We start from the raw sequence: 13,062 nt of genomic DNA on the forward strand, positions 1-13,062 counted from the left end.
TCAATGAAATATTATGTGAGTAGGTTAGTAGCAATTATTGAATCTTCTACTGAAATATATCAGGTACCCTTATTATGAAAATGTTTGGCACACATTGAAAAAGAAATGAATGTAAAGCTTTATATTTTTGAAAGAGCCTTGCAAAGCGTTTTCTGTCAAATTGAATAAAAACTTGTTCATTGTGATTCGAAGGATGAGAAAAGTATATATTTTTCTTTTATAATGGTGAAGAATGCATGTTTGGAGTGAAAATAAATAAATTGTTTATCAAAATATAGTGTTTCAATTATTAGCCCTGAGCGAAAAAAACTTTTTGTACCCGCACACAGTATCCTGATTCCATTCTCTTTTTCAGTTTTTAATGAAAATAGACACTAGAGGTAGATAGTAGGCATTGCTTTTTACCTAAATGGAACGCACGCCCCCTGTCCACATCCAATGATTCATTAAATAATTATAATCATTTGAAATTCATGGCAGAGGGTTTAAAAATATTTATGTCATAAAAAAAAATATTACGGAAATGAAATCATTTAAAAATCTGACACGTTAACTATCTTGCAAAAGGATTAGATAAAATACGTAAATCCAAAATATCACAATGTAAGTTATATTATTACTTCATCAATTTAGCACGACTCCTTTGACTATCATAATCCATTATCCCACAATTCTGTTTTTTTTTAATTACCTAACGTCCAAGTGACTCTGAAATCTAGGTACGGCTTATGCAACACCGTTTGTCATGTCCCTACTCAGGTTTCAACTTTATAAGTTTCATAGCCTATGCCTATTTGTGAGTGGATTTACTGTTTATGTTTAAAGTTACTATAATTTCATGTAATTCATGAGTGAATATTTAATTCTCTGTTTATACTGAATTCTTTTTATATGTAGGTAGATACCTCACAATATCGCCTTTAGTACTTACGCACACGTTTATTTCATTTTCTGCGTTATTATTTACGGTCTGGCAATAGAGGTAATATATATTTTCGTTGATGTACACACTGCACCGTTTAACCAATGAACTTGAACGGGATTCATTTTCTCCCGTTCGTGCTTGTTTATATTATTATTGTGTCGTGAATATTATGTGTATAGTTTAGTGTGTTTTATTACGTTAAATTCCGTTTAGAATCGAAAATGGCAAGCTATTTTCATAATGGTTTCAGTGCATTTTTAAGTGTCACAAGCAGTCATGTGTCTTAGCGAACGTTTGCCAAAGAACGAATATTGTATTTTTATGTGTGATATAGTAAGTATTTATACTATTTATTAATGTGTATAGATTACGCTATCGCGTTCTTATATTAGAAACATGATGGCATTGTTTTTTTTATTGTGAATGTACGTGTTAAGTGTAAACTTTCATTATTCAACAACACCCAATATCTGTTGCTGTCAGATCGACAATCGCTGTCATATCTTACATTCCACTTTCTACGAGATGTAAAAATAGAAGATGCTATTAAATGCTGTTAGTCGTATCCGGAATAAATTATAAAGTGTCTTTATATTTAATTTCCTTTTCACCTCATCATATAATGTTTCAGTAATCTTATCAGTGATCAGATTAATCCCGTGTATAAACCATTTATTTGGTGATTGAACCGAACCGAATAGTTTTATTCCTAATCAGTTTTCTAATTTGGTAAATCTCTCAAATTTCAAAATACTTTAAATATGCCTTCCATATATGTCATTGGATCAGTCATGAAATTGTAACTCTTAAACTATAAATTTATTCACCAACATATTTAAAAAATAATTACTTTAATATTACTATCTTGGAATTCCACCTCGAAATATTACCCGATAAGACCTTATCACTTAAATTCACTCCTTTTGTCAATGGTTTAAATTCCTCAATGATTGCATGTAATGTTTTGATATGGCAAATTTGACACAAAAATATTTTTTCAATGTTATTTTGAATGCAATATCATTATTCTTCCTCTCAGTGAGTATGTATATATCCATAGTTTTATATATGTTACATATAAATATGGTTAAATATACACCAGAGGAAGACTGCGAAAATTAACAGGAATATTCTCCATCATAAAGTTTCTTAAAAATCCATTTTTTTTTACCAAAATATCAACAAAAAACAGAAGTTGATTCGCCATTGGACGGGATAAACGAAGTTCTGTCAACAAATTTTTGCAATTAATAACCATTGAAAAATCACAAAAACAACTATGTTTTTAATAAGTGACACAAGCAGGCTCTACCAAAATTTTACGAATTTGTCTTTTTCATGCAAATATTTAGATGACAGCCCAATTTGCTGATTTGCTGTACCCAAACTTGGTGGTAGAACCGTCAAAGATAATAGTATAGATGCTCCTTAAACATTCCTACGCAATCACTTGCCTCCGCTGGCAAATATTCCCCACCCCCGCGGTCTACCCTTCTCCAATGTAGCACACATTTTTTCTATGATTATAAATCCCGATAACAAATAAAAATTAGGTAATAATACCCTTTTGAATTTGTGCTATACCCATACCCTATACCCATACCCCGTATAGGTGTAATAAATAAATTTACAACATTAATATAAGAGTTTCTGCTTAGTAAAAAGCTTCTTTACATCTCACCAATAGATGTCTCTAGTGAAGTTCTAGTGATCCAAGAACAAGGTTTCTAAATTGGTTCATATATATAGAACTTCCAAGAATTTGAGTAGTGTGGTTGTCAATAATGGGTAGAATTGGTGAATGTTACACGTGTGTAAAGTGATCACTTAAACCAGCCTATGACGGTCGTCAGCCCCGTAAATGCCCAGACTTCCATATTCTTCTTCATCTTTGATGAGATGTCAAAAATAATAAATAAATACTGTATACAGTCTTTACCGCCGTTGTATACAGTCTATACCGCGTCCGTAGTGTAATGGTCAGCACGCTCGGCTACCGTTCTGGAGGTCCCGGGTTCGATTCCCAAGGGGGGTAAAATAAATATAAGGGATTTTTTCACTGTCATATTTATTCAATATTACCCTGGACTGGTACCTGAAGCGGAGGGCTGATCACCTTTCCTTCATGTGTAAACGATCAAGATAACACTGCGTTTATATGACGCAGTGCCCTATACACCATCGGAGTGCGGATAAGGGTTTTATTATTATTATATTATTATTATGTATACAGTAAACCATAGAGCATAGATTTCCAAAGTTAACTGGGCTCCGATCCATCTAATAAAAATTTCCAATCTTGTAACCCACTTAGCTGTAAGTTTATTAAATTTTTAGGAATTATAAATAGCTGAATGAAATATCAAATTTGTCACTTCCTATTTTTTTTTTAATTCATGAGGACCCACTAAATATTTGTTTGCGACCCACTATTGGGTTGCAAGTCCCATAGTTTGGGAAACTATGCCATAGAGTATATCATGTTGTTTTTTTATAAAACTTATTTTTTTTAGGTGTCACTTCCTAATTTCATTTTTTCATTCAAACCCTTATCCGCACCCCACTGGTGCATAGGGCACTGCATCATACAAACGCAGTGTTATCTTGATCGTTAACACACGAAGGAAAGGTGATCAGCCCTCCGCTTCAGGTACCAGTCCAGGGTAATATAGAATAAATATTAGAGTGGAAAAATCACTTATATTTATTTGACCCCCCCTGGGAATCGAACCCGGGACCTCCAGAACGGTAGCCGAGCGTGCTGACCATTACACTACGGAGGCGGACAAATTTCCTAATTTACGACAACTAATTAATTATTTTCCATGAAGCAATAAAATTTATGTACCATTGAAAATATAATGTTTTAAATGGATTTTTAATCTTTGGTTATTTTAATATGTCACAGTAAGATCAAAAACAGTATTAAAGTTTTCATAAATTATCTAATTAATCAAAGTCCATTATTGCTTTTTTTTATTACAACACTCTCTTACAAAACTTCTTGAAATAATTATCAGCAATGCCATGAAATTAATACACTGATGTAAGACATTCTTTCTTATTTTTACTTCATAAAAGAAATAAACCGTGTCTATTTTTTTTTTGTCGCCTCCGTAGTGTAATGGTCAGCATGCTCGCCTACCGTTCTGGAGGTCCCGGGTTCGATTCCCAGGGGGGTTTAATAAATATAAGTGATTTTTTCACTCTAATATTTATTCAATATTACACTAAACTGGTACCTGAAGTGGAGGGCTGATCACCTTTCCTTCATGTGTAATCGATCGAGATAACACTGCGTTCATATGAAGCAGTGCCCTATGCACCATTGGGGTGCGGTAAGGGATTTATTATTATTTTTTTTTTTTAAATCTATGTGCTATGTACTCTAACATGCTTCAAGAAACCATTTAAAAGGGGGTATTCCAATATACTCATCCAAAATTTGTCTGGCTTCCTGATATCCTAAGTCAGTCTGTTTTACTCACACCGTATTTGCAGATTTCCTATGTTTCCAATGAAATATAATGAATTACAGGTGATAACGAATATCGAAGGTGATATTGATGTTAGTAATAATGTCGGAGTGATATCTTTATGGCTTCAGATTGATTCTGTTTACTTACTAATCAGCTAGAATACGTAAATTTGCTTCGCCTATTCGAAAATCCAAGCAAAAATAGTCACTCGCCTAGAACCTTTTGTCTGTGGGAATCTAATTTTAGAATTTGCACTGTATTTGAACATAAATTTGCATAAAACAAAAGAAATATGAATTTAAATTTTATTTCATGCAAGTTGTCTCGCTGCTTTATCAGGATGAAGGTATGAGTAACGTGCTTGAAGTTGTTATATTGCAGACTTTTGTTTGTTGAGTGATTAATCCTCCTGTTACTAGTAATATTTAGATAAAAAGTGAATATGTGGAATGAGCTGATAAAGATATAAGCTCTTATTTATACCTGTTCTCATTACTTCAATGGATTTCTCATTTAATCGCCTTTGCTTAGCTTTTATGTTGTAATAATAATTTTATTGCATTGTTATTAAATAATTACATAATATTGGATATCTATACAAATTGTATAAGTAATAGTAGACCGTTCTGGAGGTCCCGGGTTCGATTCTCAAGGGGGGTAAAATAAATCTTAGTGATTTTTTCACTGTAATATTTATTCAATATTACCCTGGACTGGTACCAGAAGCGGAGGGCTGATCACCTTTCCTTCATGTGTAAACGATCAAGAGAACACTGCGTTTATATGACGCAGTGCCCTATGCACCATTGGGGTGCGGTTAAGGGTTTTATTTTTATTATTATTAATAAGTAGACTTGCACTGAGAACTTTTTTATTTTATTGATTTGGCATTAACTTTTTGGAATCAATGATAATTTAAATATATTTTTATCGCTTGTATCAGAGCATAGGTATATGAGTTTATTGATGTATACACAACTAGTTTCGAGAACTACAGATGTTGTCATCAACAGATGGAAATACAAATAGTTTGTTATTTTTACTATTTTTTTTACTTAAATATTTGTTTTATAATTCATGTTACTGTATGCAGAAATGTTCTCAAAGGGTTTGAGGGTTTTCATGCTCTGTGTTGCTTGTACTGACTATTTCCAACACGTTTTTACAAAGACCACACTGAATTGTCATGTTACTAAAGAAATGTTTACTCGCGTTAAACTTACAGTACCATTATAAGACTGCGCATATAAAAATCTGTATACTGTTGAATCTTTTTTGCTGGCATTATATTTTAAATGAAACTTTTTTACATTTTCTCAAATATTATTAGGTACTCTAAAAATGCTCTGCAAGCGATTTATATGATATTTTTCATCTCAACAATGGTAGGTGGTAAAAATAACCTTATCAGGAGTAATTTTTTTATGAGATAATGAGACCTCTCTTAAAAATGCTGATTGAAATGACAATATTAATTTATTTTTGTAAGAAATAAATGTTATATAATTTTACAGTCTCAAACAATTTCATGGTTACTTTGACAGTGTATCGAAATGAGATTTTTAATATCTAGGTTACCGTTTGTTTCATGTGTACGTATTTAAAATTCAAACAAAGATAATATCAAATTGGATAACACTAACATGTCTCTTTTGTTAAAATATACACACTGTACACATATACATACATACAATATGGTTGGTATTAAATATGGGTTTTAATAATAATAATTGTAATAAATTTGGATAACTTATATAGCGCCATTTTTGTAAAAAAACACCTCAAGGGCGCTTCACTGTGAATGAATTGGGGAAAATATTATGGTGGAAATGATTTAGCAAACAAATGTGTTTTTAGTCTTTTTCTAAAGATCATCTCACTCTCACTATTTCTAACCATTGGTGGAAGAGCATTCCACGCCGTCGGTCCTGCAACAGCAAAGGCACGCTCGCCAAATTTAGTGCGTTGGTTGCGAGCTGGTAAGATCACTTTGCCCATTGCAGATGTTGTAGCCGATCGAAGCGTGAGACGTCTATCAACCAATTCATCTGGAATACACAGCTCCTTAAGATACTCTGGAGCCATATTGTGTATTGGTTTATACATGAGTAGGCAGAGTTTATACTCAACCCTTTCGGGAAAGGGTAACCAGTGGAGTTTGTGAAGTAGTGGGGTAATGTGACTGAATTTAGAAATTCCAAAAATTAGTCTCGCTGCTGCGTTTAACACTGATTGCAGTCGAGTCATTTTATTGTTTGGTAGACCCGTGTATACAATACCGTTGAAAAAATCAATTATATTTATTAGACCCCCCTCTGGGAATCGAACCCGAGACCTCCAGAATGGTAACCGAGCGTGCTGACCATTACACTACGGAGGCAGACAATTGGCATTCCGATAGAATAATTATTTTAAAATCTTATAAAATTGGATCTGGCGAATTTTGAAAGTAGGCGACACATATTATGACATCAACAAAAAATAAATAAGACTGAACAATAACAAATTATTTGAAAAATGGCAAGCATCTTTGAATTATTTATCTTAATCACTTTCTACATTACTGATCCTCGGTTGATATAGCTTTTTTTATTATCTTATTTTAATACTTATATTATATTATAATATATATATATATATATATATATATATATATATATATATATATATATATATATATATATATATATATATATATATATATATATATATATATATTCTTCTTCTTCTTCTCCGTCTTAATCCTCATTGCTGAGGGTTGTGACCCTTGCAGAAGCAATGACTCTTCTCCAGTTATCCCTTGACTGCGCTGCACGTAGCGCTCCAACCACTGAGGTGCCTGCTGCTGCCTTAATTTGATCGGTCCATCGTGTGGGGGATCTTCCTCTCCCTCTCTTTCCCTCCAGGCTACCGATCACAACTAGTCGTTCCAGGCTATCCTCGTTGCCACGCGCAACGTGTCCAAAGAACTGGAGAATCCGTCGGGTACAGATATTGGCCAGAGACAAGCCATCCAAGCGTAGTTCCTGGCGAATGGACTCATTGGTGCGTCTAGCTGTCCATGGAATTCGGAGCATGCGCCTCCAACACCACATTTCAAAGGCATCAATTTTTCTCCTTTCTGCTGCTTTTATAGTCCATGTTTCAGCAGCATAGAGAAAAATGGAGTGGACCAAGCTCCTGACAAGCTTCATCTTGGTGTTGTTACTCACACCCCGGTCTTTCCAGATTTTGTCTAGCTTAGACATGGCACTTTTGGCGATGGCGATACGACGTCTAATCTCTCCTTCACAAGTTCCTTCATTGCTGATTTGAGATCCAAGGAACTGGAACTCGTTTATTATCTCTAAACCTTCGAATGAGTTCCCGAGATCACCAAACTTCTTAGATCGATCTATGATCATGATCTTGGTCTTGCTTTGGTTAATCTCTAGTCCCAGTGCCTTGCTCTCAATCTCTACTCGTTTAAGGAGATCTACCATCTCTTTTGGGTCTTTGGCCAAAAGTGTTGTGTCGTCCGCATATCGTATATTGGACAGCTTTACGCCACCAATGGACACTCCTCCATTCCATTCGTAGAGAGCCCTGCGCATGATGTATTCCCCATAGATGTTAAACAGGTCAGGGGAGAGTATGCATCCCTGTCTTACACCTTTCTCAGTGAGGAAGCTTGCAGTGTTTATGCCATTGATTCTTACGATTGCCTTACTTTGGGCATAAAGTTCATGGATGAGTTTTATCAAATGGGATGGGACTCCCATCTCCATGAGTACTTTCCACAGATGTTCCCACTTCACGCAGTCGAAAGCTTTTTTGTAATCGATAAAGCATAAAACTGTTGGCGTCAGGAACTCTCGGCTTTTTTCGATCACTTGGCGGATGTTGAGGATCTGCTCTCTTGTTCCTCTTCCTTTCACAAAACCAGCTTGTTCCTTTGGTATTTGCCATCCAATGTAACTGTGTAATCGTGCTTTTAGAACATATAGCATTATCTTGCTGGTGTGAGAGATAAGTGCTATTGTCCTATAGTTTTCACACATTTTGGATGAGCCTTTTTTGTGAAGAGGAATGAAAACAGATTCAGCCCATTCCTGAGGCCATGTTCCCGTTCTCCATATGAGGTTGCAGAGATCCAGCACTGTTTTTATGCCCTTATCCCCTAGTTCTTTTAGAAGCTCGGCCTGTATGCAGTCATTGCCGGGGGACTTGTTGCATTTTAGTTTTTTCAGTGCATTTCGAATCTCTTCTTCCAAAATGTCGGGTTCCATGGTTTGATTCTCAAAGGAAGGACTTCCTGCTGTTGAGGTCTCGGCATATAGTCCGGAGCAGTAACCTCGCCATCTCTCCAAGACGCTGCCAATGTCCGTCAGAACGCTTCCATTTTGGTCCTCTATTGCCCATGTCTGAGGTTTGAAGGCACGGGTTAAGAGTTTAACCTTTTGGAAAAGATCCTTTGTAGTGACGCTATTCGCTTTATCTTCTATCTCAGCACAGATATCCGAAATTTGTTTATTTTTGTCTCGTCGGCAATGTCTTTGTATATCTTTATTGAGCCTAGAGTATTCTTGTCTCGCTTCTGCAGATGAGGTTCCTTTTACTCTCATCGCTTTTCTCTTTGATATCATATCCCATGTGGGGTCTGATATCCAAGATTTCCTCTTTTCATTTCTCGGCTCCTGATATTTCATTGCAGTCTTTACAATTTTCTCTTTGAGACTGTTCCAACGCTGTTCGACATTTTCTGAGGAGTTTACGTTGAAATCAGCGTCTTGTTTCCTGATATCTGTGCCAAAACATTTAATTGCTGGCTCATTGAGGTTTAAAGTTTTAAACTTATCCCTTTTTATAATTTTGAACTTGGCTCTGATTTGTGCAATCAGCAGATTATGATCAGAGCCGCAATCTGCACCAGGATAAGTTTTAACATTACTTACTGATGACCTCCAGCGGCTATTTATCATGATGTAATCAATCTGGTTGCGACATCTATCACCCGGTGATATCCATGTGTATAGGCGTCTGATGTGCTGTTTAAACCAAGTATTCATGATTATCATTTTTTCTTCAATAGCAAATTGGATCAAACGTTCACCTCTATCATTTTGGGTGCCAATTCCATAATGGCCAACTGCACCTTCGAGGTAACTGTTTGATCCAACTTTTGCATTGAGATCACCAATAACCATCGTTATTTCTTTATTGGGTATTTGAGCCAGCGTATCTTTGAGAGCAGAATAGAAAAGATCAATAACTTCATCTGGAGCATCGGCAGTCGGTGCATACACTTGTACAATATTCATTTTGCAGGGTTGAGTGTTCAGTTTGATGTGGATCATTCTGTCATTAATGGGGTTATATCCAATGACAGACTTACTTAACTGAGATGTTAAAATTACCGCTACCCCACTAAATGTTGCATTTGCATTGCCTGAGAAGTATATTGTATTACCGTTTGCTGTTGTTAAGTGTCCACTTTCGGTCCAATGTGTTTCTGAGACTCCTAATATGTGTATGTTATGGTTGGTCATTTCTTTTTCTAGAATATCCGTCTTTCCTCTGACATTCCAGGTGCCAACTCTGTGTGTATTACGCACGGATATTCTTGTATTGGAATTAGCTTCACCAGTCGCACATTTCCCACATGGTGCCTGGTGCGTCACACCGATGTGCCCGGTCACCGATTTCCCACCTTGGGGCCCGGACCCCCAGAGGCGCCGGGTGTCAACCGGATCGCTCGACGGCCTTCCTATTTGTTTGCTTACTTTCATTGGGTTGTCTTGGGAAAGTAGTGCAGTGGTTTCCCGTTGCCTTCTGCACCGCAGTACTCCAGTCGTTGAGGCTGTTGCAGCTGCGCCTGGAGTAATCTGTTGGGCAACCGTTCTGGCATCCATTGCCTCCGCTCGCTTCCAGTTCTGATGGGTACTGCTGCCCTCCATCAGTGCAGTAGCCCAGCTAACTCGGGCTGTGGATGCCGGCTGTCCAGTTTCCTGGCAGCCACCATCCTTAGGTACACGGCCTGCACCGGGACCATCCAGGGAGCTCCTCGCCAGTTCAGTACTGATGTGAGCCCTCCAGACCCCCGTCTCCCGTCTGCTCACCTACCCAGGCTTCCAAAGGGGTTGGTTACCGCAATCTCTTCCTGGGTTGCTAGGTTTAACAGGGTTCACCACGGGTAGGTGGGAGTGGAGTTGTTGCAGAGAGGCTAGTATGTACACAACTTGTATAGTTACATTGTATTGCGCATCTGCATCCACGAACCCCCATATATATATATATATATATATATATATATATATATATATATATATATATATATATATATATATATATATATATATATATATATATATATATATATATATATATATATATATATATATATATATATATATATATATATATATATATATATTATTATAATATTATTATAAAACCCTTATCCGCACCCCAATGGTGCATAGGGCACTGCTTCATATAAACGCAGTGTTAAATTGATAGATTACACATGAAGGAAAGGTGATCAGCCCTCCGCTTCAGGTACCATTCCAGGGTAATATTGAATAAATATAACAGTGAAAAAATCACTAATATTTATTTGACCCCCCCTGGGAATCAAACCCGGGACCTCCAGAGCGTGCTGACCCTTACACTACGGAGGCGGACAAATATATATATATATATATATATATATATATATATATATATATATATATATATATATATATATATATATATATATATATATATATATATATATATATATGTATATATTTTAAATTATATTTAAAAACAATTAAGTGGTTTAAAGTTTACTTTTTCGAGTCTTTATGAAATGCATTAACAAATCAAGTACATTTAATTTTTTTTAATATGTAAAGGTGGAGATTGTCCTCCACATTTCGTCGTAACGTAACATTCGCGGCGGCATCCTACTTTGGAACGAGCGACGAGCATCTCAGCTCGCTGTTCTGACTGCACGAATGCTCGCATCGTAACGTGTCACGTTACGACGAAATGACTCCAGTCAGTCTCCATCTTAAGGGATTGTGCATTTTTATCTTGTAAAAAATAATGTTTTTTTTTTTAAAGGAATAACCCACAAAGTGTCTATTTTAGATGCTTGTTTTTGAAATTTATAACTTTTTTTTATAAAAATAGCACCATAAAATTTTGATGAATTAATGAATAATTAGCTGGGTATAGGGGTGGGTAAGATCCGGTCATTCTAAAGATCGATATCATGGACCAAAATCAAGACCAGATCAACTAAAGAATGTATATTTTCCATAAATCCGTGATTTATTCATTGACTTAAGCTAAATTGTCTCGAAACCAGTGACCGAATCAAGAGGTGTTATCAACCAACTGTTTTATGCTAGGTTGGCCCTTTGAGCCTCATTTTGTTAACCCGTCAGCCCAACATCGATAGTCTATACGGGATTACATTGGTTAGTCATTTGGGCTAAAATAAATTAACCATTTGGTCCTCTAATAATATTGCATTAAAATTGGTTATATATTGGAAAAGTAGTTTTGTTTTATGAATCACATATTTTTTTTATTGTTTGCTATTATTTCATTTGTTTTTTAAATTTTTTGCAGTAGCAATTTTTCAAAATGGAGCACTCTGATCTCGTAGCGGAGATGGCTCAGGTGGAACATCTCACCACGCAGGAAAGGCTGCACCTAGCGAGAAGGTAATTCGTCCATTCATTTATCTGAGAATCACTTAATTAACCCAATATTTGCTCAGCATGTTTGCATTGCTCTTCTGCATGAATGACACTGTCTTGTGATTTGAATAAACAAGAATTAAACACAGCGACGGGCGGTGAAGAATATGTGGGGGAGTGTAAAAGAGTATTTACCTGATGGTCTCTGTATTACAGTTCAGGCTTGATTCAGTTGTTTTAGTTTGAAGTCACATTTATAGATGAATATAAATTCCTTAAGAAAAATGGTAAATTATGTTTATCAATATGTATTTATTTATTTTATGGATTAAAAAAGTTTCAACAGTGACAATGGTACAGCAAAATAAAACAACTAGTAAAAATTAGTAAATTATGTCAAATCTTAATATAATATGAAAATAAAGCAATTAATCAAAATAAACATTATTTATTGATATGTATAATGTAATACAAAAACTTACTCCAAATGTATACAAATACAACAGTAGTTGTAAAATCTTATGATGGGATGGGTTCGGGGTCCACTGAAGAATTAATTTTTTTGGAAGAAAAAAGGATTTAGTCTTGATTGTTTTTCTTTTTCTCTCACCAAGCAATTTATTGTAACAGGAGAGTGACCCATTACATCTCGCCTTACTTTTGTGCTTAGTTGGTAGTCATTTTCAACAAATTTAATTAAATGTTAAGAAATCACTGAGTAAATTATTGCTTTTTTATTTCCTCGGTGAATCACTGAATCGCACTATTAAAACAGTGTTATAGCAAAACATAAGTAGGGGTGGCGTTAAGGGGTATTACTGTATTCCAATCCTACATCCAAAAATCTAAAATGCAGAACATTCCTTCCTTTTTTCAATACCCTCTTGGTCTAATGTAGTACCTTGAATCAGCATAAGAATCAGATTATATTCTACCCTTCCATTATACCCTTAGTTAAGGGATCCTGCCATTTCTCATGATAAAA

General features: G+C 35.5%; 1 protein-coding gene across 3 annotated transcripts in view; it reads left to right on the forward strand.

Moving 5' to 3' along the window:
• The first annotated feature begins 1,007 nt into the window (after nucleotides 1-1,007).
• Nucleotides 1,008-13,062, forward strand: part of LOC148304687 (protein phosphatase 1 regulatory subunit 16A-like) — a 47,111-nt gene continuing 35,056 nt past the window's right edge. For 2 of the 3 annotated variants that reach the window (XM_088267793.1, XM_088267794.1), the window contains exons 1-2: nucleotides 1,008-1,258; nucleotides 12,007-12,101. In XM_088267793.1, coding sequence (XP_088123919.1) covers nucleotides 12,022-12,101 — 80 coding nt within the window. In that variant the 5' untranslated portion in view covers nucleotides 1,008-1,258; nucleotides 12,007-12,021. The remainder of the gene's footprint in view (nucleotides 1,259-12,006; nucleotides 12,102-13,062) is intronic. The other variant, XM_088267792.1, reaches the window with a different exon arrangement.

Source organism: Brachycentrus maculatus, unplaced genomic scaffold, assembly GCF_059751285.1.
Source record: "Brachycentrus maculatus isolate JH-2025_06_01 unplaced genomic scaffold, ASM5975128v1 h1tg000306l, whole genome shotgun sequence".
In the NCBI taxonomy this organism is placed as follows: Eukaryota; Metazoa; Arthropoda; class Insecta; order Trichoptera; family Brachycentridae; genus Brachycentrus; species Brachycentrus maculatus.